The sequence below is a fragment of the Pistacia vera genome, unplaced genomic scaffold (assembly GCF_008641045.1).
Source record: "Pistacia vera cultivar Batoury unplaced genomic scaffold, PisVer_v2 Contig341, whole genome shotgun sequence".
Classification (NCBI taxonomy): Eukaryota; Viridiplantae; Streptophyta; class Magnoliopsida; order Sapindales; family Anacardiaceae; genus Pistacia; species Pistacia vera.
Window position 1 is genome coordinate 738,284 of NW_022196159.1, and position 26,909 is coordinate 765,192.

The 26,909-nt window shown below is 34.9% G+C and overlaps 5 protein-coding genes across 6 annotated transcripts; all 5 read right to left on the minus strand.

Moving 5' to 3' along the window:
• Positions 1–2,175: 2,175 nt before the first annotated feature.
• Positions 2,176–5,261, minus strand: LOC116138444 (calmodulin). The gene is made up of 4 exons (XM_031424158.1): positions 5,004–5,261; positions 3,975–4,132; positions 2,853–2,933; positions 2,176–2,523 (listed from the first exon to the last, which is right to left on the minus strand). Exons 1-4 carry the CDS (start codon positions 5,077–5,079, stop codon positions 2,389–2,391), a joined length of 450 nt encoding a protein of 149 aa, XP_031280018.1. The 5' UTR covers positions 5,080–5,261; the 3' UTR covers positions 2,176–2,388.
• Positions 5,262–6,208: 947 nt separating this feature from the next.
• LOC116138515 (pentatricopeptide repeat-containing protein At3g18020) lies at positions 6,209–8,732 on the minus strand. Its single transcript, XM_031424227.1, has 2 exons — positions 6,544–8,732; positions 6,209–6,453 (listed from the first exon to the last, which is right to left on the minus strand). The coding sequence occupies exon 1, from the start codon at positions 8,697–8,699 to the stop codon at positions 6,720–6,722; it is 1,980 nt and encodes a 659-aa protein (XP_031280087.1). The 5' UTR covers positions 8,700–8,732; the 3' UTR covers positions 6,209–6,453; positions 6,544–6,719.
• A 606-nt stretch (positions 8,733–9,338) lies between these two features.
• Positions 9,339–12,773, minus strand: LOC116138451 (putative 3,4-dihydroxy-2-butanone kinase). Its single transcript, XM_031424167.1, has 11 exons — positions 12,715–12,773; positions 12,275–12,405; positions 12,110–12,202; positions 11,763–11,827; positions 10,987–11,130; positions 10,853–10,896; positions 10,609–10,692; positions 10,421–10,500; positions 10,221–10,333; positions 10,032–10,127; positions 9,339–9,850 (listed from the first exon to the last, which is right to left on the minus strand). Exons 1-11 carry the CDS (start codon positions 12,723–12,725, stop codon positions 9,725–9,727), a joined length of 987 nt encoding a protein of 328 aa, XP_031280027.1. The 5' UTR covers positions 12,726–12,773; the 3' UTR covers positions 9,339–9,724.
• Positions 12,774–12,918: 145 nt separating this feature from the next.
• On the minus strand, positions 12,919–20,249 carry LOC116138442 (putative 3,4-dihydroxy-2-butanone kinase). The gene is made up of 20 exons (XM_031424156.1): positions 20,115–20,249; positions 19,099–19,172; positions 18,898–18,961; positions 18,456–18,568; positions 18,306–18,353; positions 17,994–18,065; positions 17,830–17,919; positions 17,054–17,227; positions 16,670–16,753; positions 16,294–16,349; positions 15,854–15,984; positions 15,689–15,781; positions 15,342–15,406; positions 14,567–14,710; positions 14,433–14,476; positions 14,189–14,272; positions 14,001–14,080; positions 13,801–13,913; positions 13,612–13,707; positions 12,919–13,430 (listed from the first exon to the last, which is right to left on the minus strand). Exons 1-20 carry the CDS (start codon positions 20,224–20,226, stop codon positions 13,305–13,307), a joined length of 1,863 nt encoding a protein of 620 aa, XP_031280016.1. The 5' UTR covers positions 20,227–20,249; the 3' UTR covers positions 12,919–13,304.
• Positions 20,250–21,751: 1,502 nt separating this feature from the next.
• On the minus strand, positions 21,752–24,601 carry LOC116138536 (NAC domain-containing protein 86). 2 transcript variants are annotated; one of them, XM_031424248.1, is made up of 3 exons: positions 24,381–24,601; positions 23,912–24,192; positions 21,752–22,046 (listed from the first exon to the last, which is right to left on the minus strand). In XM_031424248.1, exons 1-3 carry the CDS (start codon positions 24,535–24,537, stop codon positions 21,780–21,782), a joined length of 705 nt encoding a protein of 234 aa, XP_031280108.1. In that variant the 5' UTR covers positions 24,538–24,601; the 3' UTR covers positions 21,752–21,779. The 2 variants fall into 2 exon arrangements, with proteins under 2 accessions (XP_031280108.1, XP_031280107.1); XM_031424247.1 differs by having other exon boundaries at positions 23,909–24,192.
• Positions 24,602–26,909: the final 2,308 nt, after the last annotated feature.

A 26,909-nucleotide genomic window follows, 5' to 3' on the forward strand; every position in this document is an offset into this window, starting at 1 on the left:
AAAACCTTCAACCTTCAAATACAAACACTTAAAAAAAAAAAACTCTTTAGACTCAAGCAAAGAGAAAAACCAAGAAAGAGGTGAGGGAGAGGGATGGAGAGTATCAGCACAATTACAGAGAGTGTTTAAGGAAACATGCAGAGACGATCGGCAGCTACGCCACCGACGGCTGCGGGGAGTTCACCCTCGACGACTCATCACCGACCTCTCTAAACTGCGCTGCATGTGGGTGCCACCGCAACTTCCACCGCAAGCTCAGCACACGGCGAGCAGCGACGTCACCACCACAATGGAGATAATGGAGTACACTGAAGGGGGGAGCCGGAGGGTGCAGGCGGGGTGGAGACGGCGGAGAGGAGTGGGGAAAGAGGTTCAGGACCAAGTTTAGCTCGGAACAGAAGGAGAAAATGCTGGGGTTTGCGGAGAAGTTGGGGTGGAAATTGCAAAGAAAAGATGAAGAAGTGAAGTTGAGAAATTTTGCAGAGGAGTTGGAGTGAGTAGACAAGGTTTCAAAGTGGGGATGCATAATCATAAGAACTCTCTTCCTTCTTCAGCTTCAACTGGAAATGCTTCTTCTTTACAACGGATCAGTAGAGGACAAATTGGAGATTATTTTTTTTTTTTTGTTGTTGTTGTGTGTGTTAATTTCTGATCCTTTTTTTTTTTTTATTTTCTACTTAATTCCTTTTTTGCTTCTTGTATGAGCATCATGGTGTTATTGTTAAAAAGAAAAATTTAAAATAATAATAATAAGTGTTTTTCTTTTAGTTTGTGATGAATATTGTTAGCGATTACAGAGAATTACCGTATGTGATTTGCTCTTATTATCTTTGCTAGAAGTTGAATTTGTTCACAATATCAAGTTGGTGGATTTTTTTTTTTTTTTGGTGTGTGGTGTGTGTGGTGAATGGGGCTTATCCGAGCCAGCTTGCACAGACTTCAACTAATCTTTCGGGGTCCTGAAGTTGACAACTAGGTAAATCCTCTCAATGACCATCCTTATTAGTAATCCAGATAAATTGAAATCAGGACTTCTTGAATAATACACCCAAAAGTCATAGTTGATCGCTGCTAGGTCATCCAATGATAATTAAGTTGGTGGAATATTATAGTGTATATATATAATTGGATTCATTCGCTAGTTTTTTGTAGTGAATTCTATTTAAACCCAGAGAGAAACCCTGCGTTGACGTTCTCCAGGTGTTATAAGTTGAATTTAGGGATTTCTAATTTAAAAAAAAAAATTAATTAATTAATTATATGAAAAAGTTATAAAAGAGGAAAAAAAGTAAAAAAAAAAAATTATATAATTAATTATATGAAAAAGTTATAAAAGAAGGAAAAAAGTTAACTAGGTTGATGGAGATTTGTTTAGGTTTTATTTATAAAGTACAAAGATTCATGTTGTTATTCATAAAATTACCGTAACTTTTATTAGTTTTTCATTAACCATAGTTTAAATAAATAATAAATGCACCGTCTCTTTGGGTTATTTACATGGACTCATGATGTATGAGTTATTGTGGGTGCTTTATTTGTTCTTCTTATGGATTGAAAATGTTACTCGTTCAATGATTTCATAGTTTATATATATTCAAGATTTCTCTTTCTCGGAAGCTTCATAACAAGTGATGTAGATTTTTGCACTAAAATTTGGTCATAATCCTGAATAAATTAGGGCTTCACTTTGAATCCTAACTTATCAAAGCAAGGTTTTGCAATCAGTCAAAACCATGTGCTGTGTTTCTGGACATATGGAAAATATTCAAAGTTGACTCCTCGACTCATGTGGACTTGTAATAGCGACTTTAATTGCCGAAACACTTAACGATGCCGGACGGAGAACTTTTCCCATGTAAATTAAACCATAGATTTTTTATGGCGAAAAAGCAGCAGTAACAGTATACAGCGCTAAAGAAGTTAAGCTCATAGAGCCGAAGACAGTTGCATAAAATAAGGCCTGCTGGGTCTAAGACTCTTACAGTATCAAAACCGGCATAACATTGAAATATATGCAACAAGGAGTGTCACAACAGGAATCGCCAATTTGAAATGTGAACAAGCTATAGCACCCATCCGACACAAAATCTAGCCACTGAGTTAGTACCAATTCAAAAGACACAACAATAGCCACAACTGAGACAAATTGCATCTTTCAATAGGAAACAGAGCAAGAAAACGAAAGCCGAGATAAATATCGATATAATCTTTATAATGCAAGTAAAATAAAACTGAGCTCCAATTCAACCAAGCATAACAGGTAAGAAATCCAAATCAACAAAGACTAGAAGGGAAATTAAAAAAAAGTAGAACAAGAGATACAGCTACTATGACATATAATTGGGTAAATCTTATATCCCTACCATGTCCTCCCCAAAATAACTACAATCACTTCGCCAGCATCATCCTAACAAACTCTTCGTAATTCACCTGACCGTCACCATCAACATCTGCTTCTCGGATCATCTCCTCCACTTCTTCATCTGTCAGCTTCTCTCCAAGATTTGTCATGACATGTCGAAGCTGCACAATTTCAAAGTCACAGAAACCATTAATACTAGTAAACAAATCCAAAATAGGAGTTTTTTTCTTAAACTGAATACCTACATACACAGATCTAAAAAGTAATAGTGTCTCATATTCAGTTAAATCACATTACTATCTCCTTTCTTCCTCCAGTCTTCTCTTTTTTCAGTTTTATTTATTTTTTGGTCTCTGTATTAATTAATAGGTATTATTTAGATTGTTTCTCCTTAAAGGAATGGGAACAAGTTGGTTTATTATCTAGATTTTCTTGATAAACAAAAATGGGGGAGGGCTTGGGAATATAAACATTACTACTAATTACGTACCTCTGCAGCAGAAATAAAACCATTTTGATCTTTGTCAAAAACCTTGAAGGCTTCTTTCAGTTCCTCCTCAGAATCAGTGTCCTTCAAAAATAAAAAAATAAACACAATAAAATCCAATTACAACTTTTACTGATACAGACATTATGATAAGTTCAAGTATAAAAAATTTGGCTACATCCCAATAACTCTAGAAAAATTTATACCAAGTAATAGGTACTAAAAACCCAAAATAAACAGAATGAGGTATAAAATTTCAAGTAAAAAAGAATATTTGTGAAGAAAGGATTCTCATAACTTTGTTGCAGTTACAGTGGCTAGAAATAAGCCACGGTAATAAAAGTGATGATGCAGGACATCATAAGAAAGATTGAGAATAAGAGACTTTCTTGCTAAAAGGTGGCATCATCTTTGGCCTTGGCATCATGAAATTTGGTTTCAAAGAGTAAAGATTTTATTCAGCCACAACACAACTAATGCACCAGAGGATCAGAAAAAAGAGAGCTAGTTGCTTCGATGAAATAAAAACTACAGAACACCCCGACTTACAGGCATCATCTGTCAATTTTCATGATACACTGGAGGAGTCTATATGCTTTCACCATGCTTTTGTACCAGTTCAGTGAAGTTTGGTCTATCATGTATAAAGACACATTATATGTAACAGAATTATAGAAATATTTACACCATCAAGAATATCAGTACAAGGTCTGTTATTGTCACTCCACAATAGCTCTGTTTTTTATTTTTATTTTTTTAAAAGAAAAAGAATTAATCCAAATCGGAAAGCACTAGTTCATCATGAGTTGACTTTCAATGTTACAATCACAATGGTCGACAACAAAAGTCTAGTGCCAAAATTATCAAGTTAGCAACATAGAAAAGCCCAACAGATATAATTTGGTTAGAAGTTCAAATGGCACTAGGGAACTGTCAAGTGTCAACATCAAGTTGATATGACTACTTAAAACAATTCCAATATGCAATTTGAGATTAATGATGTAAACAACTGTATCAAGAAAATCAAAACATTCATCCAAAACAAGGAAGCATAGTCGATAAAATAACTGGAGCGATGACAAGCACACAGACACTATAAGATTGACATATTTAGAACTGAACTACCTTCATTTTGCGTGCCATCAAATTCAAAAATTCAGGGAAATCAATAGTCCCATTTTGATCAGCATCCACTTCATTGATCATATCTTGAAGTTCAGCTTCAGTTGGATTCTGTCCCAGAGATCTCATCACTGTCCCCAACTCTTTGGTAGTGATACAACCTATACAAAAATATCATAATTTCAGAACAACATATAAAAATAGTCATTTTTTCCAGATTCTTATAACTTTAAAATTATGTACGAAATACCATAAATGACATTTTTAAGTTATCGATAAAATTCAACATTGTCAACTCAGAAACTCTAATCCCTCAGATTAAGATTAAAAAAAAGGGACGGAAATTTATGCCTAATTTTAAATCAAACCTGTAGGTTTAATAAGTAGCGAATACTTTAAATTAATTTCAAGTTAATTAAGAAAAAAATGCTCAAAAATTTATATTAACACAGAAACCAAGCCTAGAATTTATATATGAACAGGCATCTCATGTTATGAAGATCCATTTATTCAAAAATACACAAACTACATCTCTCATGTTGTGTTGAGCCTAGAATTATATATGACAAAAGAATGATGAAAAATATGAACACATATCTAATCTCGCGAAGATCCAGTAATTCAAAAAATATTGAACCACACGCCTCATGTTTTGTGTAGCCTAAAATTCATATAACAAAGAATAATGAAAAATTATAAACTCGTTGTGAAGATCCAGTGGTTCAAATATACGAAAGTAAATGTTTCGAGTTGCACTAAGCCTAGAATTTACATAACAAAAGAACTCTGAAAGATGAACTCGTGAAGATCCAGTAATTCAAAACTACGAAGTACTGAGTCTAGAGTTTATATAGATAACAAAAGGATTCAAAAATACGAAGCACAAATCTACCAAACAAAAGAATGACGAAAAATATGAACTGGTCGTGAAGATCCAGCAACTCAAAAACACGATAGTAAATAAATGTATCATGCTGCTTTGAGCCTCAATTTTTTTTAATAATAATAACAAAAGAATGATGATAAGGTTACCATCGCCGTCTTTGTCGAAGAGGCTGAAGGCTTCTTTGAACTCGGCGATCTGCTCCTCGGTGAGTTGCTCAGTCATCTTCTTCTTCTTCTTCTTCTTCTTCGTTTAAAGTTCTACAGAGCCTTTGAAAGAAAATTGAAAAATATCTCTTAGCTGAGCTTAGCGCAGAAAATATATGTTGACCCAACGACTCTTATGGAGATTACTAGCTTCGCGTTCGAGCAAGAATCAGATTCTTTCGTGAGATCTGACGGTGGCTACGTGTTGACTCAAATATTAAACGGTGATTCAGTGACCCACTCGATGGGTCCAATTCCAGTACAAAAAAGTCCAAGGACAAAAGAGTAATTCCATTATTCAGGCTTCTTTACGGATGCAGTGAATGATCTGAACTTAAGAATAACGGTGAGGCCGTGGGAGAGCTAAAAAAATGGAACTGAAAAACATATTAAATTACCACCTTAGCCTCCTTACGTTGACGGATTAAAAAGATATTAATATATGTAAAATTAAAATCAACAAAAAGTCACGGGTACAAATACACCACGTGTTGGCAGCCCATTAGAAGTCTTTTAGTAGTTTTAAATGCAATTAAGAGAGCAAATATGAAATATCATGGGCCGAGCTAAGTTTAGGCCGAAAGTTGCAATATAAGTGATATAATTTTTTGATAAAACGTTTTTCTTTTTAGTCAGCGAGCCATATTTTCAAAAGAGATTAGTATAGCAATATACGATCTTTTACTTAAATCAAGAATACTCAGATGAGAATTAAACTTATGATCGTACATCTATCCATATTATCCCTAATTGATCCTAAGTATCGGGTCTATCCACAGATGATCAAGTTTAATAGAAAAAATAACATTACAATTACATTTACCAACTTTTTAAAACAAATTGATTGTCTTGCGATAAAAGGAAGAATGCATATAGAAAAAACTATTTATTTATTAAGGATAAACGATGTAACAATCAAAAGAGTAATGTTATCCCTACAAAATTGAAAAAAATAATTTACAAATTATTTAAAAAAAGAAAAAGAAAACTAGGAATCCCGTACTCATAATAACCAAAAAAAAAAAAAATGGTTAAGGCGAGGATTAACTTTAATATGAGGTATCCCCGATTCATCTCGATCCCCAAATCAGTTCTTTCGAGGACAGGATGATAATCCCGGCCCGCGTCGGTCCATTGCCATCCCTAGGCAGAAAAAAACCTTCCTTGATAGTGAAGTAAAAAGAAAATTTCCTTAAATGTGTTAGAGAAGGCCCTTGGTGGGATGAGATGATTCCACTGCCATCAAGAAAAACACAAACTAATCCCTAACAATTTAATGAAATTTTCCAACTATTTACATAGACAGACTGTCTAAGATGTCTATTTTACTGGCTGCCCTAGAAGGAGATAAAATTACCTGATTGTTTCGTTAAATGCGATCACTATAATCAAGCTTGATCCGGAAACAAAAACACAGAGATTATCTGTAAGCATTTATTGTTGTTGTGTAAAATTAACCAAAGCAATTAAAAGACTTTCTCACCTCATATGGATTCCGCCCACTGAATTTCTGAGGTGCATTAAGAGCCAAATTAAGATATTTGTCCCAAATGTTCTGTTTCTTCTTTCGGCCAAATTTAGCCGGGCTGATTGGGGTTGAGTTATCTCCATATTCTATATGATTTCCCTGGATCGGGCTGAGCTGAATTTTAAACTAATTCATTTCCTTATTTTGCCATGTAGCTTATCAAGAATCCTCCAAGTTACAGCATCCGGATTCATTCCATTTTTTCTCATTTCTCCTAGAATTTGATAGGCCTCTCTTTTCTTGCCTAACTTGCAAGCACTGTCGATCACAATATTATAGCCCACAACATTTGGACAGACTCCAGAATCTACAAGTTCATATAAAAAATGACAAGCCTCATTTAATTTACCAGAGCGGCAAAGCCCTTTGAGCATAGCTGCATAAACATAGTTATCATGAATATTTGAGGGCCAGATAACCTCGTCCCAAAACTTCTTAGCTTCGTCTATTCGGTTAGCCTCACATAATCCATCTATTACTATTGCATAAGTTGCAACATCAGCAACCACACCCTTATTTATCATGCAATGGAAAACCTCCATTGCTTCATCTACTTGCTGGACTCTAAATAGACCACGAAGAACCGCATTATATGTCACAACACCAGGGCTAAATCCCCTTTGCGGCATTTCTTGATTCAATAAACTGAGAGCTTCTTGTATTCTTCCAACATTCAACAAACCAAAAATAATAGTAGTGAAGGTCACAGCATCGGGGGCACAAAATTTTCCCATCATCATATCATCAAGAACCTTTAAAGCTTCTTCAATCCTCTCCATCTTGCAAAACCCATTTATGACAGTATTGAGAGTTATCACATCCGGTTGGCATTGCGTCTGAAACATAAAAACAAGTGTGTTTAAAAGCTCAGTCGGGTTATTCACAAGACAAAGAGCTCTCAAATATATATTGTAAATTCTAGTCCTGTCAACATCTTCTTTACTCAACATCAGCTGGAGGACTTCCCTTGCCTTGTGGAGATCCAATTCACAGCAAAGACCCTCTACTAGAACCTTGTAAGTATGCTCGGATGGCAAGTACCCAAATCGAACACCTTCCTCTAACAATTGATAAGCCCTCATACAGCCTCCCTCTTTGCAAAGCCCGTGCAAAATTGAATTATACGAAACTAAACTTGGCATAAATCCTCTTTTCCTCATTATATAAACCACCCTTGAAGCGCCATGGTTCCTTCCCGCTCTGCAAAGTGAATCAATCATTTCCCCGTAGGCAAACTCCTCATTCACACTCTTCTCTTGCGGCATATCCTCAGCAATCCTAAAGACTTCATTAAAATACCCTTCTCTACACAAAGATTCAACAAGATTAGCGAACGCCGCACTCTTCACATGCGCGTCATCTTCTTCCTTCATCCTCTCCCAAAGCTTACCCATCAACTCCGTTCCTCTCTCAACGTCACGTACCCTAAAAACCCCACCAATCAAAACACTATGCGTCAACGAATTGGGCGCTACTCCCGATTCACGCATTTCATCAAACACCCTATACGCAAGCTCAATTTCGCCAACTCGGCAATATCCATTAACCAAAATAGTATAAGAAACAACATTAGGCCTATGCCCTCTACTCTTCATCTCAAAAAACAACCTACGAGCTTCACCAACTTGAGACAACCCACAAAACTGATCCATCAAACAGTTGTAATTCCCCAAAGAAGGCACAAACTCGGGCTTAACATCATACAAACAACGCACAACCTTCAAAGTGTTATGCGGCGTTTTGGAACCCAGCAAGCGGGAAATAATCACATTACAGGTGCGCTCGTCGGGGACACAATTGGAGGAAACGAAGTGAAGGAAACGGTGGTGTGCTTCGGAAAAGCGGCGGGCGTCGCAAAGGGCGTGAATAATGGAGTTAATATTGAGGGAATTGGGTTCGTAACTGACAAGTCGGAGGTGGTCGAGAAGGCGAAGCGCCTCGTCGACGTTGTGGTGTTGGGTGCAGAGTTCGTGGATGGTTTTGGTTACGGTGGCAGTGTTGTGGAGGCGCTCTGGAGAGTTTTGGTGAGTTGAGAGGAAGAGTGTGAGATTGAGATTTGGTTTTGTGAGAGAGTTGAGTTTCGGGTGGTGGCGGAGAGTGGTGAAGAACATTTTGCGGGCATGTTTATGGTAAAAGCTTCACAGATAAATCAGGCTCTTCGCATGGAGTCTTTGGCGGGCACCCAGCTCAAAATATTGTAGACAAGCAAACCGGGTACATCCCGGGCCGGATCCGGGCATTGGTAGGCCCGGCTGGGCCGGCTGTATTATATAAAATTTTGAAAATGGCAGATAGTTATCTCAAAAACCCCTTTTCATCAATCAAACCCAGACCAACACTCTAAAAGTCAGGACTGGATAGAAAGAGTAATTCTAAATTTACAACTTAATCTCACAATTTTCTTTTATAATTTTCAACATAACAGTTCGTCATTGATCAGTTTATAAAAAAAGGTTTCATCTATCCATTTACAAATTAATCAATAACGAATTATTATGTTAAAAGTTGTAAAAAAGAGTTATAAACCTAACATTATAAAAAACCCAAACTTTTCCCCTTACTCAAGCTCGCATTGTTAGAATGCACCTCGGGCCTTCCCGAAGAATTTGCATCACTAAAACTACCTGCAACTTTCCTAAACGTAAATTGCTAGGAAGAATTTGAGTGAAATTAGCCCATCTAAAAATTAATTTAAAATATTTATCCATCATGAGTATGAAGATTAACAAACCTTGTGTAAAGAATACAGATGCATTAAGGAAAAAGAAAAAATAGTACAATCTTTTATAGGCCAAACAAGATTAGCGTCAACTGTACCAAACCATGACATATATGGCTGGTGCAAATAAGATCCCAGTCTAACAGTCGTTATTTTTTTGAAGATTTTGAGTTACAACATCTGCTTCAATGTATATAATTCGTAATGAAGTTTATCAACCTCTAAAAGTTACATTTCTCTAAGAAATTTCAATACGGTACGAGAACAAAAAAAAAAAAAAAAAAACTCGCTTTCTCGGCTTTACGCACAAAAAATGCATAAGCGGATAGCCTAATCACTGGGTTAAAATCTGTAGCCAAGAACAAAACTTCACTGGGTTAAGTATGTAGGCAAAATGGGGCAGAAAATTGCATCAGGTCATGAAGCCTGACACTTATCCTTCACAGCTAAGGCTGCTGCTCGGTACCATGCGGCAGCAGCCATGGCACCAGGATCTGGAACTGATGCAAGGATCTCTCCGGAGACATAGGTTGAACGGCCAGCCTGAATCAGTTTTTCGGTTAGATCTCAAACAAGTAAATGAAAAAGCAATGTGATAAATATGCAGAAGAATCTCAAATCTCCCCTCAGAGATGACTTTCGTCATCAGCATTTTTAAGCAATTGTTTCGAGAGATTTTAACATATGTGGATATATATGGGGGTGGGATCAATAAGAATATCACCTGTGCCTGCATTTGTTTGGTTGATTCAGCACCAGCCAATGCTGCTTCTGATGATAAAAGAAAGGCAGTGGAAGGATCAATCCCAGCATTTAACCTCTGATTGGATATAAAATGTCAGGATAAAATAAGTCAGCACGTCAACTTCAAAAGAAAACAGTTCATGGGTATCATAGCAATGCAGCAACTGACCTCCTTAAGAACCGATGCAGCTGGAATCAGGGCATCTAACAATGTTCGATATCCGGCAACAGCTCCACCATATTTGCTAACTGCAGCAATTGAAGCTTCAAAAGCTTCAGCCCCTGAATCAAGAGATACGTTAGTCAAAGTAGGCTAGTAAGAAAACTTATTTCATGAGAAGGCTTAACTCATGAGGACAGTTATCTCACATTGTTTTGCTGTGACAACTGACTCAGACTTTGTGTTAGCTTTCAACTGTGCATATGCCGCCTTACAAAATATATTGTATCTGTTTCAGAAAAAGAGTACGTTGCTCAAGTATACATGAATAAAATTGATTGCTTCAAGACATGAATGTTAAAGCATAATCAGTACAGAGACAAAGAAAGAAATGTACATGATTCCACTTGTTCCACCCATGACTCTTCTAATAGATGCTCCAATTTCATTCACTGTTTCTGCAGCATCATTCAAAGGATAACTGGGGAAAAGAAAGACAAATGATTTGTCAACTAAGCCAGTAAAAGTAAAAGCAAAACGGTGGATTGGGGATAGGAAGAGCACGGATGTACCATATAGGAAAGACAATTTCACATTTAAAGCAATCAAAAGAACTTCAAGTATACAGATGAAAAACTTACCACTTTTTCATGTCCTCTAGAATTGCTGTTGCACCTCTATACATCTGCAAAAGCAAATAAATTGATATAAAAAACAAGATATATGAACCAAGCAGCAAATCTAAATGAAAAGAGAGTTTGGGAATTGGGCTCACTGTTGATCCACAGTCACCATCACCAACTTTGCTATCCCATTCATTCAAACTGTCCCTCAGATTGATCACTTCATTAGCTGCTGCTTCAATAGCCACCTCAAGAATGCGTCCTTCTTGACTTAGCTGTAGTGGCCGACTTAATGACTAATCATCAAAACCAAACATGGACAGTTAGCTTTGATATAAAGCTATGAGAAAACAAAGTATTACTTTTCAGTGTTAGTTACAATTAAGACATTATAGATGCCAGTAGTAATAGTCTTTCCCTTCAATATTGTTCATCAGCACACCCTTAGGCATTCTGCCCAAATTCTGACATACAATAAATCATCCAGCAGAGGCATTTTTGTGAGGAAGATTTGTTGGGTAAATTCATCAAGTTATTGATATTCACTATTTGGGGGAAATTATTTTCTCTGCTTTCCTCATCTCCCATTTTCAGTTCTTCCAAATGACCATCTGTGAGTAGAAGCCTAGCAAATCTTCAATTGTCATTGAATCTCAGCTCTAACTAATCTAAGTCCATATTTTTTGACAACAGGAACCTTTGGCAGAAGTATGAAGCTATCTTGCAACAGATAACCTGACAAGCAGTTAACTGAGGAAATATTTTGCTAATAACTTTGTCTACTAGAAATAATACAAGTGGCATGAACTTGTCAACACTCAACAGATGTGAAGGTCACTTGTGAGTGGGCAACTTTTCTTGGAGAACACTATTATATATTTGTGATGAACGTATGAAAGTTGGAAATAATTTTGTTTGTGGAACTAACCTCCTCACTCTTTGATGAACGAGAAGGTGGCATTGGAACAGGAATCTTGGCAGGTGGATGACTACCTGCAAGTAGACAACTCCTAAGCTCAACAGCAATAAAATCACTATAGCACTTCATTTTGACATTTTTTTTCTGGAATTATACAAGGATAAAGATCCTTAATAAAGGCCTTATGACAATATGCACTATTGTTGAAAGGTTAAATTTATCTTCATACTAGTGCATAAAGATCAACAATTTATGATTCTAGTCCCAGAAAGAAAGTTTCATACATGACAATCTTATAAACAAAAATGAATTCAAGAACACAAAGAAAGAATGCAATATTCTAAAACACCACGCACCATCAGCACCAACAGGCCAATAAGGAGCCTTAGTTGCAGCATCAAGACGTTGCAGGATTCCTTGATCTGCCTTCATGATAGTAATTGAAAATCCTGAAAGAAAACAGCACTGAGCTTCATTATATTATTAATTAAACACAATGCTGCTGGCAGAAAACAACAAACCTGCCATATCAAGAGAAGTCATGAAAGATCCTGTGTACACTCTATCAACAGCCAGCCCATGCTCCAATTGCAAGTTAGGGACTGCTTTTCCGGCTGCAATCATCAGTTCCATAGCAGGAGTGGCACCTAAGCTGCATGTAAAATAATAAGATAACAATGAAACCTTTCCTCATAGACAGAAGTTCTGCCTTAATGAGTTTGGAATGAACAAAAATTTAACTACAAATCAGAAATATATGGGGTTGTAATTTCTTCCAAAATGCATGACTAATTTGAGATTTTTCTATTTTTTTTAACTTCTTACAACCCCATTACAAAGAAGTTTTTTCGTTCAATTCAGCTGAGTAAGCACATGTTAAAAGCAAAGAAAATATGTCAAAAGTTCCAGCAACATAATAGGTTAATTTTGACCCAAAGTATGTAAGAAATCATTGACCTACCCATTGATCATGAGCACCACTCTATTACCTCGTGTAATCGGAACATAATTGGTTTCCTGCAAAATTGACCAGAAAGAATTAAAAAAAAAAAAAAAATCTAGGATTCTGTGCTATAAAATACGGCATAAAATGTGTCATATGAAGTAAGAGTGTCTATATGAAGTAGAAGTATTAAGTCATTGCAGAAGAAAATGCAATAACAGATGCATTAAGGAAAAAGAAAAAATAGTACAATCTTTTATAGGCCAAACAAGATTAGCGTCAACTGTACCAAACCATGACATATATGGCTGGTGCAAATAAGATCCCAGTCTAACAGTCGTTATTTTTTTGAAGATTTTGAGTTACAACATCTGCTTCAATGTATATAATTCGTAATGAAGTTTATCAACCTCTAAAAGTTACATTTCTCTAAGAAATTTCAATACGGTACGAGAACAAAAAAAAAAAAAAAAAAACTCGCTTTCTCGGCTTTACGCACAAAAAATGCATAAGCGGATAGCCTAATCACTGGGTTAAAATCTGTAGCCAAGAACAAAACTTCACTGGGTTAAGTATGTAGGCAAAATGGGGCAGAAAATTGCATCAGGTCATGAAGCCTGACACTTATCCTTCACAGCTAAGGCTGCTGCTCGGTACCATGCGGCAGCAGCCATGGCACCAGGATCTGGAACTGATGCAAGGATCTCTCCGGAGACATAGGTTGAACGGCCAGCCTGAATCAGTTTTTCGGTTAGATCTCAAACAAGTAAATGAAAAAGCAATGTGATAAATATGCAGAAGAATCTCAAATCTCCCCTCAGAGATGACTTTCGTCATCAGCATTTTTAAGCAATTGTTTCGAGAGATTTTAACATATGTGGATATATATGGGGGTGGGATCAATAAGAATATCACCTGTGCCTGCATTTGTTTGGTTGATTCAGCACCAGCCAATGCTGCTTCTGATGATAAAAGAAAGGCAGTGGAAGGATCAATCCCAGCATTTAACCTCTGATTGGATATAAAATGTCAGGATAAAATAAGTCAGCACGTCAACTTCAAAAGAAAACAGTTCATGGGTATCATAGCAATGCAGCAACTGACCTCCTTAAGAACCGATGCAGCTGGAATCAGGGCATCTAACAATGTTCGATATCCGGCAACAGCTCCACCATATTTGCTAACTGCAGCAATTGAAGCTTCAAAAGCTTCAGCCCCTGAATCAAGAGATACGTTAGTCAAAGTAGGCTAGTAAGAAAACTTATTTCATGAGAAGGCTTAACTCATGAGGACAGTTATCTCACATTGTTTTGCTGTGACAACTGACTCAGACTTTGTGTTAGCTTTCAACTGTGCATATGCCGCCTTACAAAATATATTGTATCTGTTTCAGAAAAAGAGTACGTTGCTCAAGTATACATGAATAAAATTGATTGCTTCAAGACATGAATGTTAAAGCATAATCAGTACAGAGACAAAGAAAGAAATGTACATGATTCCACTTGTTCCACCCATGACTCTTCTAATAGATGCTCCAATTTCATTCACTGTTTCTGCAGCATCATTCAAAGGATAACTGGGGAAAAGAAAGACAAATGATTTGTCAACTAAGCCAGTAAAAGTAAAAGCAAAACGGTGGATTGGGGATAGGAAGAGCACGGATGTACCATATAGGAAAGACAATTTCACATTTAAAGCAATCAAAAGAACTTCAAGTATACAGATGAAAAACTTACCACTTTTTCATGTCCTCTAGAATTGCTGTTGCACCTCTATACATCTGCAAAAGCAAATAAATTGATATAAAAAACAAGATATATGAACCAAGCAGCAAATCTAAATGAAAAGAGAGTTTGGGAATTGGGCTCACTGTTGATCCACAGTCACCATCACCAACTTTGCTATCCCATTCGTTCAAACTGTCCCTCAGATTGATCACTTCATTAGCTGCTGCTTCAATAGCCACCTCAAGAATGCGTCCTTCTTGACTTAGCTGTAGTGGCCGACTTAATGACTAATCATCAAAAGCAAACTGGACAGTTAGCTTTGATATAAAGCTATGAGAAAACAAAGTATTACTTTTCACTGTTAGTTACAATTAAGACATTATAGATGCCAGTAGTAATAGTCTTTCCCTTCAATATTGTTCATCAGCACACCCTTAGGCATTCTGCCCAAATTCTGACATACAATAAATCATCCAGCAGAGGCATTTTTGTGAGGAAGATTTGTTGGGTAAATTCATCAAGTTATTAATATTCACTATTTGGGGGAAATTATTTTCTCTGCTTTCCTCATCTCCCATTTTCAGTTCTTCCAAATGACCATCTGTGAGTAGAAGCCTAGCAAATCTTCAATTGTCATTGAATCTCAGCTCTAACTAATGTACGTCCAGATTTTTTGACAAGAGGAACCTTTGGCAGAAGTATGAAGCTATCTTGCAACAGATAACCTGACAAGCAGTTAACTGAGGAAATATTTTGCTAATAACTTTGTCTACTAGAAATAATACAAGTGGCATGAACTTGTCAACACTCAACAGATGTGAAGGTCACTAGTGAGTGGGCAACTTTTCTTGGAGAACACTATTATATATTTGTGATGAACGTATGAAAGTTGGAAATAATTTTGTTTGTGGAACTAACCTCCTCACTCTTTGATGAACGAGAAGGTGGCATTGGAACAGGAATCTTGGCAGGTGGATGACTACCTGCAAGTAGACAACTCCTAAGCTCAACAGCAATAAAATCACTATAGCACTTCATTTTGACATTTTTTTTCTGGAATTATACAAGGATAAAGATCCTTAATAAAGGCCTTATGACAATATGCACTATTGTTGAAAGGTTAAATTTATCTTCATACTAGTGCATAAAGATCAACAATTTATGATTCTAGTCCCAGAAAGAAAGTTTCATACATGACAATCTTATAAACAAAAATGAATTCAAGAACACAAAGAAAGAATGCAATATTCTAAAACACCACGCACCATCAGCACCAACAGGCCAATAAGGAGCCTTAGTTGCAGCATCAAGACGTTGCAGGATTCCTTGATCTGCCTTCATGATAGTAATTGAAAATCCTGAAAGAAAACAGCACTGAGCTTCATTATATTATTAATTAAACACAATGCTGCTGGCAGAAAACAACAAACCTGCCATATCAAGAGAAGTCATGAAAGATCCTGTGTACACTCTATCAACAGCCAGCCCATGCTCCAATTGCAAGTTAGGGACTGCTTTTCCGGCTGCAATCATCAGTTCCATAGCAGGAGTGGCACCTAAGCTGCATGTAAAATAATAAGATAACAATGAAACCTTTCCTCATAGACAGAAGTTCTGCCTTAATGAGTTTGGAATGAACAAAAATTTAACTACAAATCAGAAATATATGGGGTTGTAATTTCTTCCAAAATGCATGACTAATTTGAGATTTTTCTATTTTTTTTAACTTCTTACAACCCCATTACAAAGAAGTTTTTTCGTTCAATTCAGCTGAGTAAGCACATGTTAAAAGCAAAGAAAATATGTCAAAAGTTCCAGCAACATAATAGGTTAATTTTGACCCAAAGTATGTAAGAAATCATTGACCTACCCATTGATCATGAGCACCACTCTATTACCTCGTGTAATCGGAACATAATTGGTTTCCTGCAAAATTGACCAGAAAGAATTAAAAAAAAAAAAAAAATCTAGGATTCTGTGCTATAAAATACGGCATAAAATGTGTCATATGAAGTAAGAGTGTCTATATGAAGTAGAAGTATTAAGTCATTGCAGAAGAAAATGCAATAACAGGGTGCAGGCATCAATTTTTTTCTCAAGCCTTCCCAGGAACTTTGTTCATTGGTGAAATAATGTTAAATAAAGTTTAAAATTAAAAATTCTTTTTTGCCCTTTATATTCTCTTTAAATCAACAAAGCTAAATGTATCATGTAAAAGAAGATATCTCCGCAAGTATTGGGCATACCGTTGACAATATCTGCTTAAGCACATGAGAGACAACCACATCTACAGGCTGAAGGTCCGCCACAGCAGCACCAGGTTCACCATGCTGAAAAGAAATGTATCTTATTTCAGTTTAATATGTAAACATGGAAGCAAATCTCTACAAGTCTGGAAACTAAATATAAGCAGCAGCCTGTAAAAGATCCACAAGAATACTTGGCCACTAAAAATGTGCACAGCATTGTAAGCAATCAACTCAAGATATAACGTAACAAAATCTGAACACATTGAATGAAATTCAATTTATTCCCGACAAAAGTCATTACACTAAACACATATCAAATAAATCTTATATGCACTAAACTAATTATTTCATACGCATGATGTCGTTTTGAAAATAACTCACAATTCCAAGACCAAGTTCCATTTTTCCCGGACCCAGACGATCTGATGTAACCTGCCCAGGCAGTGTACAAACCGATAACGCAACACCCATTGTTCCAACCATTTCAGATGCACGTTTCGCTTCCGCAGTAACATCAGCAAGAGAAAGGCCAGCAGCAGCAGCAGCTCCAGCAACCTGACTTTGCAAAGGATAAGGATTTTAAAATAGTAGAATTATTAAAAATAAATATAAAATTGACCGATTCAGTTTTCGTCATAGTGACCAAGTCAACAAACATTACAAGAGCCCTACTAAAAATGTAATTAGGAGGAAAAAAAAAAGGCATTAGAGCAATCATGTTGACTATAAAAGTCTGGCCAAGAACGCAACATATTGCAGTAAAATAAATTCAGTTTATGTTTCTTTCCTGTTTGACCTTATTAACTAATAGTTTCAGACAGAATCTGAAAGCAAATACAAAAAGCTTCCTACTCCACATGCATAACCAGAACTAAATTTATTGTAAGAGCATTTCAGGCATATACAAAGGAGAAAAAGATATAAAAAACTAAATCAACCAGATACAAAGATAAATTTGTCTAGAGATGAAACTAAAGAAATTCAATACTGAATTCTTCATGGAATGCAAAGAAAAACGGAAACTAAGTAAGAATGTCTTTCACAGAAATAAATGATAGTAGAAAAAACCTGAAGTGTGAATATGTAAATGCAAATGCAAATGCAAGCAAACCCCTATATGCATATATGTAAGAAAGAAAAGGGAAGAGACAAATAACCTTGTTAACAAGAATAGTGCCTGCCAAACCTCTTCGTCCAGTTATGCCTCGAGGTGGAGGCAATGCACAATCATCTCCAACAATAACAGTCTGCAAATGTGAAGAACATTATCATTATTTTTATTTGCCACTATACTTAAAGTAGATTTTGAATATCAACATACCTCCACTTTATAACCTTCAGATTTTGCTTGCTCAGCAGCCAAACCAAAATTTAAACGATCACCGGTATAATTCTGTCAACATCAAGATTACAACTCTATGAATCAATAAATAAAAATGAAGAAATCCTCAATTTTTTACCATAATTTTACAGAGTTGTGGTTCTCTCTCTTTCTTCTGCTTTTCTTTTTTGTAGACAAACTAAAAGCAGTTCTCAACATAAAACAACCAGTAATCTCTCATAGAAATATCTTATAGGATGTATCAATATGATTAAGGGTGAAATACCATCTGAGGTTTCGAAATAACAGTACCGTGACAACAAGAAGACATCCCATAGGACCAGTTACAGCACGGATGCCCTAAAGTTGAGAAGCAACAGATCAGTCAGCCAAGAGAAGAATGGCATGATTGACAGGGCATTAGCTAAATACAGAAGCAGAATAAAGGCAAATAAAGCATACGGCTAAAATTGAATCAACTGGGGGAGATGCAAAAATATCTCCACAAATTGCAGCCGTCAGCATCCCTTCTCCCACAAAACCAGAATGTGCAGGCTCATGTCCACTGCCACCCCCTGTATTCCCGATAACATTAATAAAATAAAAGGTTTCTACAATTCCAAATCCAATCATAGGACAAAGTTAGTATTTCTAATGGTCAAACAATTTAGCACTTGACATGTTTTCCTTTCTCTTTTAATAACTAAATGTACATTTAAGAGCATCAAAGAAAACAACTAGCTCCGCAGTACAAAATCATAGTATCACCTTTATATATTAAACAATTACAGGCAAAGAAGATATTAAAACTATGAAACAAGTAGTTTAAGTTCCAAATTAAAAAAAAAAAAATAATAATAATAATAATTAAGAGTGTTTAAAAGAAATATGCAGTTTCTCAAACCTGAAATAACTGCAACTTTGTTATATGTTGCAGTTGAAACATCAGCGCGTAATACAACCTTCACCTGTATCAGCACAAAATGGAAAATGTCATACTATTTCTAGTTCTCTGAGCATGAACCTCCATCCCATCTTTCTTTTGGCTATAATATAGAAGGCTTTATTTCATTGCATATAAACTGAAGTTAGAAAATTTCATCACCTCAGGGAAACCATCTAGGTACTGCAGACCAGTATATGTTTCCACAAGGCCCTCGATGAACTCAGTCACCACATCTGCAACCATCATAAAAATTAAAAATAACAATAAGCACTTCAACTTTTTTTTATCTTTTCACACACTAAAAAAACCAAACTCCCATTAGTACTAAATTCTATTTGCAGTTTGCAATATAACTGATCACATTAACTGTCAAAGGAACCATGACAGAACCATAACATGTAATCAAAATCAACAAAGTCCTGGCATTATCCTCATATCTTCCACAGAGCAATTAATATATAATTTTACTGCATAAGCAAAACATTAGCTAGCTAATTATATGAAGAACATGAGTTTTCATTTCATGTCTTCCACAGAGCAATTAATATATGATTTATGTTAGGATGCTGAGAAAATGTTAGAAGCAAAAAATAATGGAGGTAAAAGCTCAGAACTCATAATCCACATTTTAATAACAAGCAATTCCCGCAAGAGAAATCATAATCAACTTCATCAACAGAAAAACAGAGCTGAAATCGTCAATTTCTACTTTCTCGTCAAGCAAACAGAAACCACAGCACATTTAACAACATGCAACAGAATAATTAAATTAAAAAAAAAAAAAAAAACTCAGCGCGAGCTAAAATATTCAAAATCAAAATTAATTTCATCTTCAGAAAAGAAAAAACGAACGCTCCAATTCTCAATTTCTCAGCAGAAAACCAAAGCTGAAATTATCAATTTCGAATTCTAGCAACCAAACAAGAACCACGACACCTTTAAAAACCATGCAACAATTAAATATTTAAAAAATCCGCGCAAGCTAAAAATATCAAATTCAGAGTCGATTTCTCTCCATAAAAAAAAAAAAAAAAAAAAAAAAAAACACTACCACTTCAATTTCCATTTTCTACTTTCTCCTACCAAACCGAAAGCAAAATAAGGAAAAAAAAAAAAAAGCGTTGACAATAAAATTAATAAATATAATTAATTATATGGAGGAGGGAAATGCGAACCGTTGGGATCATTGATGAGTTTCTTCCCTTGGAAAGCCATGAAATAGAAGAAGAAGAAAGAGGAGAACCGAAACGGTATCGCTTTAAACCCTATCGTGTGGTTTTGCTGCATCGATTTTCAAAAGGAGAGGAGGGTGGTTGTCGTCGTTTGGTGGTGACTTGAATTTGTAGAGTGTGATTGCTTGTCCGAACAAGAAAAATTCCTTTGTGAAACTACGTATGTCCTGGCTTGTGTAAATATTGCGTCCTTGCCATTTCGGATTTCGGCCCAATTGGCCAAGAAAATGGACTTCTCTTTATGCAATCCAATCAATTGCTAATTACAACTATTTCATTCTTCTGTCCACAAGAGGGGGCCTCTTTAATTTTTTTTAAATAAAAAGAGTTATTAATGTTTTTGTAACGAAATTTGTTTCTTACGTTTTCCTAGAATAAATATAAAACATGGTAATAAAATAAAAAATTAAAAAATATAAAACATGTTTTAGGTTGTATGTATTTTCGGTTATACCAATATATTTGAGATTAGCCTAAACCTATATTTATATGGTAAAATTTTTATTAATGGATTGGTATTTCCAACCCTCTTAGCCTATTTTTATTTGATAAAAATAATAATTTTGTGGTTTAGCCCATAAAATATCTTAAATTATTTTCTTTGCTTTTATTGATTGAAGAGACTCCTAAGATCAATTTTCTTCACAAAATCCTACAAAAATTTTTTTTTTTTTTTTTACTATTGGGTTCGAGATATCTACTATGGGTATGAAAGAGATAAAAAGTTATCATCGATTCTCTTTCTGCCAAACAAAGATTTTTTTTCTTGTCTCGGTGATAATGATCAAGTGAGATACAAATATTTAGTTAGATTTTTTGACAAAAAAGAAGGTGGATTCCTGATTATTCAGGATTTAATGAACCAAAGGATTGATCATTGTAATCTCCTTCATCTTACAATTTTTCACAAGCATTATGATTTATTGGCAAAAAGGCAAAGTAATCAACTTCTCATTCCATTCCAATCGATTCAAGAACAAGGAAAGAACTATTGCCCCTTTTAGGTTCCTATCGACATATCAATATAGGGTATTTTCCGTAAAAATAATATATTCTTGTTATTTCAATGATCCTCGGTACAAAAGAAAGAGTTCAGGAATTGTAAAAATAGGGACTATAGAGGCGCATTCAATATGAAAAAGAAACAAATAAATATTACCCATTCAATCAAATACCTATTAAAAAAAAAAAAAAATCACTGGAACAAATAAAAGATAACAATAACCCATTTATCTTTTATTAATTCCACAAGAACACCTTTGAGAAGATGTTAAAATTACAAAATGGATCCCTAGAGCCATGATTTTGCGAATTGGCTCATGTAAAATCCACCACCCAAACCATATATAAAGTATATAAAATAAAATATAACCATATATTACATCCATCCAATTAATTAGAGACATAATCTAACAATTATATGATGAGAGAAATAATGACAAATTTTTCAGCTTTTTTTTTTTTAATATAAAATTGCAAGAATTATTATGTAAGAAATAATATACCCAAATTTCTGTTATTCACCACCACCCTCACCAATTTCCCTTTTTTTTTTTTTTTAATCATCTCTTCAGTTAGTTTTGAAAATGCCAATGATGAGTAACTTCTTCACCAACCACTACCACCAACACCGACATTTGAAGAACACCAAGGATCATCAGTGATGAATTGCATCCACGAATCATCTTTATCTTCCTCGTCGATGCATGCAGAGGATGTTATTGTCGGCTGCACATCCGGCGACAGTGTTTCATAATCAGTCATTACGCCTTGCGACGAGCTCTCCATTAAGGATATACTACATTGCCCTTGTTGATCTTCTACTTCAGAGCATATTCCATTTTTCTTGAAAACTCGACACAATGCATAAGAATCCTGCCATTCAAAAATTGATATATAGAAGAATATATAGTTAGGTGAATGTATAAAGAAAGCTTGGGATCAAGATAGGGAAACCATGGATCAAAAATTGGGGCTGATTTTGTCAAGGATAACCTTGAAGGCATCTTGCTTCACTAAAGGGCTTTAACTAACAATATCAATATAAGCTTCATGAACACAACATGACATATGAAATTAAATATTTTTTTCCAGCTTTGATTTTGCATTTTGTATGAAATCCAAAAAACCCGTTTCCAAACTTTTTCTTCACAACCCGTTATTATATATACATATATAATTAATCCCTAGTGCCGACATTATGAAATTTTTAACGTGCGGACCAAAGATGAGTCTCTAATCACTAATTTCACAACATGAAATCAAAAGCCAATGACCGACATTCACCTTTGATTATATATATAGAAAATCTAGGTTGGAGTCGTCTTGAAATTTTTAACATACAGATTAATGTCAGCCCTAATTACTAACTTTGACAAACATTATAACTGAAAGCTAATGACTAAACATGCATCTTTTATTCGAACGTTAAACATTTCAAGATGTCTGCATACCAAAATCTATGTGTATATATAACCTAGGTTGGAGTCGGTGGAGGCATTTGAGATGATAAATTTAGGTTAAGAGGAAGAGCAAAACAATCTAGGGTTATTTTTAGTGTTGGGAATAAAGTAAAAAGGAGCCGACAAATTCTTACACTACTCCACCATGAAAGTGATAAGAGAGAAGTTGCTTTTGGGGGTATTGGGTTAGCATGTAGCATATAGCCTAAATAAATAATTTTGGGTTAGTCAAAGTCCTGGTCATGCATATGTGATACTCTCAAATAGAATCCGCAATTACAGATCAAAGACTGTTATAAAAAGATAAAGTATATGAAGAAACAACATTATAATAGTGTAAAATAAAATGTCTATAGAACAAGAGATTGAGTCATATGGGGGAATACTACTTTTGTCTCATTAGATAAAACAAAGTGGATTTTAACTTTTACATCACTTGAGAATTGAGATATCAAAGAGTAGCTTCAACAAGCAACGAATATGTCACCCATTTTTCATATAATTTAACTTATATTATTATATTAATTAAATAATAAACAAGCCAAAAAAAAAAATTAGAACACTACTCCTTACTTTCCATGCACGTCATGCACTTTTCTTTCACGTTCTTTCCCTTATTATTCTCTATATAAGTATTATATTAATTTTAAATCAAGGTGTTAAATAAATTAATTAGAGAGTTTTAAGTATTTTAGGTTGGCATATATATAATATAGATACAGCCTTGCGGCTTTAACTTACTTTTTGTACAGCTAAAAAAAAAAAAAAAAATGCTTTCCTCAAAGGCTAAGACTCTTAAATTCGGTGTAAATTTCCGATAAGACGGGTGTTTATATGTTCATTTAATCACGATAAAAAATGAGGGTAAATTTACTCTTGGAACACCAAGACATAGAACTGATAGAACTAATTAACTAAATCAAGGAGAATTAATCTTATTTTTTCGAGAAGATTTTTTTTTCTATTAAAAAAACCCACAAAAGAATTTACTAGAGTAAATATTTGAAAATTTAAAGCTCTCTCTATGAAAAAAAATTAAAAAAATGAATAATTCTTTCCTAATTTAAGGATTCATAAATTTATAAACCATGTATAACATCGTCAGTAATTCTTGTTTATAGATTTTTTCATTCGCACCATCGTTATATCATTTATCACATCAGTCAATTTTTCCTGTATTTATTTAAGGTAATTTGCGACAAAATTCAAGGTATAATAAATTAAATTAAATAAAAATAAATTTAGTAGCTTCATTGAACTGTATAATGTACAAACTACCTGAATTGCAGCAGTGGAGTCTTCACACTCTTTGTCATCAAGGCGATACTCATGCATCACCCAATCAGTTCTTATTCCCTGAGGAGCTCGCCCTCTGTAATAAACCAATGTCTTCTTCATTCCGATGGCTCGGTTCTGATACGAAACTCTCCGGTCTTTTCCCGTCGATTTCCAGTATCCAGCTCGTGTTGCCCTATTCGTTCTGAACCCGTTCGGATACTTCCGGTCCCGAGGTCCGAAAAAGTACCACTCCGGATCCCTACTTGGTAAAAATGATTTCTCTACAACAGCAACAACAATGTATGTATCAAAACGTGTAAACAAGTTCAAAATTTTCTCCTGCCACGGAGATTTACAGAAAGAAAAAATAATGGGGTTTGGGAAGAAGATATAATAGAAAACTTGTCGAAATTCATGGGAATATACAATGAGGATGGGAAATAATGAGATATAGAAGAGAAGAATAAACCTGCTAACTCCCAAGGCTCACATTTGTAAAGATCAACTTCAGGAATAATGTCGAGTTCAATCTCTTGGCCATTGATTTTTCTCTTGAGATAGTAATTGACAAGCTCTTCATCGGTGGGATGAAACCTGAAACCAGGAGGCAATCCGACGGGCGCCATTGCCGTTTTTATTATTAGTTGGTTTTATCTTTCTCTGCCACCCAGTCTCTCTCTCTCTCTCACTGTAAATGGAGCCTTTCTTTCTTCTTATCTTTACAATTACGAGTTTATATAAAGGATTCAAAACCCCGTCTCTTTGGCTGATTTTACACTTTCTCTTTTCGAGATTCTTGGACAAACGTTTTCCGCAAGCCCTTTATTTTTCTTTTCTTTTTTTTTTCCTGGAAAAATAATGTTCCAAGTTCTTTATACATTCACCCTCAAATTCCACATCTTTTCTTTGTGGATTCGTCGGCTTACTCAATCGCCAGTAATATGTGAGTATATAACATAGTATCAGATGGTCCCTGGACTTCATCTAGCTGAGAAATACTTACACGAGACGCAGGGGCAGAGCAAAAAACAAATTATTATAGAGGGCCAAAATGTAAGATTTAATGAATGAGAGAGCCACAATGATAATTAATTGAGTAATGTTAAGTCCACAATCCAATCTCACAACTATTGACGTGACAGCTCGTAATTGATCAACTCGCAAATGGATCCCGCCTCTTTGCTATGAGTCGTGCTTTCCCATTTGCGAGCTGACTAATTATAAACTGTCATGTCGAAAGTTATGAGAGAATATTATGAGATTAAGTTGTGGACATCACATTACTGTATTTAATAAATGAGAGGGCCAAAGAAAATTACATTTATGAGGATCAAAGTTTAAATTTAAAAACTAAGGGGGACAAAAAGAGATGTGATATTATAACGATGAAATTGACAAATGTCTATATATTAAAAAAAAAAAAAAAAAAAAAATTGGGGCTGAGGTCGGGGTGAGCTAGAAAATTCTCAAGGGTTAGAAAATTAAAAATTTACACATATATGGGTGAACGTGTAATTTTTTTAAAATTGGGGTGGCTAAAGGAGAAAATGTGAATTTACCTTTTTTTTTTTTTTTTTTTTTGTGACCAGGGGTGTCTGATCTAATTTATGTACACCACAACTAATCCCCCGGAATCCTGCAGCTGACGGTCAAGTAAATCCTTTCAGTGGCCACCTTATTAGCAACTCATGTGAATCGAACTTATGACTTCTTAAGTAATACATCTAAGAGCCCTAGTTAGTAGCAGATCCAGAAATTTCTGTTAGAGTGAGCCAAAATAAAAATTAATTATACATTAATATTTTTGTCCATTAATATTTATGTTAGGGTAGGTAAAAGCTAGAAATTATACATATTTAAAAAAAAAAATTGAGGATGGGCCATAACCCACCTAAAATTAGGCTGGATCCACCCCTGATCTTAGTTGACCGCTGGACCACCTAACGGTGGTTAATAAGAACTAATTTATATGTGCGTTTCCATCTCCAAATTTACATGTGAATTTAGATTTTACAAAAGCAAAATGATAGCTTTCTATATAAATTTTAAAAAATTGTGGCCACATGTAGCTCCGCCACTGGGCTAATGCCTAAATGTTGCTCCGCCTATGAGGATTATATCTTTACTAAAGTGATGAGATCGTCTAATTAAATAATTTTTAGGTTATATTCGTGTACGGCACTTGTAAAACCCTTTTCAAAGGAATCATAGTTCTCTAACACTCGCATTTATTTGTTCTATATAATTTGCTAATATTTCTCACTACACATCCACCAGATGAGGAAAATGGTCTAAAAGTTACAAATGAAATTACATAGTCCGAGGGAATATCCTTTGATAAAAGCACAATCTCCATAACTTATATGCAGCTGATAAAGTGAATTCTAAAGCAATCTATTATAGTTAGAGAGATCATGCATGCGACAAGGAAAGCCATTCAACCATATAAAAGGCATTAACTTATTAAAATGGGATAACAACAATCTCATCCATGAGGTTTGACTTAAACAATTTAGCTTTTATAGAATGTTTTAGTAACATTTTGGTCTGTTAGTAGTATCGAAGGGGTGTTTATCTAAGCTCTTAAGCTGATCAAACTAGCTTATAAAATCTAAATTAAGCTGACATATTTGTTTATAACTTTTTTGAGTTTATAGCCCAAAAAAAATTTGGGGGAGGTATTTTTTTTTTTTTTTTCTTATAAACAAAGTTTAACCAATATATACCATTTTATCCTTGTTTAATTTTAAAATTTTATAGTAACCCTTGTTTAATGAATACCCTTTTAGTCATTTTATAATAAATGTACTTAAGTCACATTTTACCGAACACGTCAACTACTTACAGTCATTTATAAGTACTTTAAACAAACACGTAATTACTTAAAATTTTAAAAAGTACTTATAAGCTAATTTTCATAAGCTTGGACAAACATCCCCTCCAAAACTGCTTTCTTTACTAAAATTAAGAAAAACGACGAGTTTTTAGTGATTGTTCC

Excerpts from the sequence above, each read along its gene's own strand:
- LOC116138515 (XM_031424227.1), bottom strand. The coding sequence starts at position 8,699 with ATGTTCTTCACCACTCTCCGCCACCACCCGAAACTCAACTCTCTCACA.
- LOC116138451 (XM_031424167.1), bottom strand. Across the intron at positions 10,501-10,608 it reads GGTGGAACAAGTGGAATCAT|ATACAATATATTTTGTAAGG; the intron begins GTACATTTCTTT and ends TTTCTGAAACAG. Across the intron at positions 10,128-10,220 it reads CTGCATCGGTTCTTAAGGAG|AGGTTAAATGCTGGGATTGA; the intron begins GTCAGTTGCTGC and ends ATATCCAATCAG.
- LOC116138536 (XM_031424247.1), bottom strand. The coding sequence starts at position 24,537 with ATGGCGCCCGTCGGATTGCCTCCTGGTTTCAGGTTTCATCCCACCGAT. Across the intron at positions 24,193-24,380 it reads TGAGCCTTGGGAGTTAGCAG|AGAAATCATTTTTACCAAGT; the intron begins GTTTATTCTTCT and ends TTGCTGTTGTAG. Across the intron at positions 22,047-23,908 it reads CCACTGCTGCAATTCAGGTA|GATTCTTATGCATTGTGTCG; the intron begins GTTTGTACATTA and ends TTTGAATGGCAG.
- LOC116138444 (XM_031424158.1), bottom strand. The coding sequence starts at position 5,079 with ATGACTGAGCAACTCACCGAGGAGCAGATCGCCGAGTTCAAAGAAGCC. Across the intron at positions 4,133-5,003 it reads CTTCGACAAAGACGGCGATG|GTTGTATCACTACCAAAGAG; the intron begins GTAACCTTATCA and ends ATTTTTGTATAG. Across the intron at positions 2,934-3,974 it reads TGATGGCACGCAAAATGAAG|GACACTGATTCTGAGGAGGA; the intron begins GTAGTTCAGTTC and ends TTATTTTTGAAG.
- LOC116138442 (XM_031424156.1), bottom strand. The coding sequence starts at position 20,226 with ATGCAGCAAAACCACACGATAGGGTTTAAAGCGATACCGTTTCGGTTC. Across the intron at positions 16,350-16,669 it reads TTAAGCAGATATTGTCAACG|GAAACCAATTATGTTCCGAT; the intron begins GTATGCCCAATA and ends TCAATTTTGCAG. Across the intron at positions 15,407-15,688 it reads TTGGCCTGTTGGTGCTGATG|GTAGTCATCCACCTGCCAAG; the intron begins GTGCGTGGTGTT and ends GTCTACTTGCAG.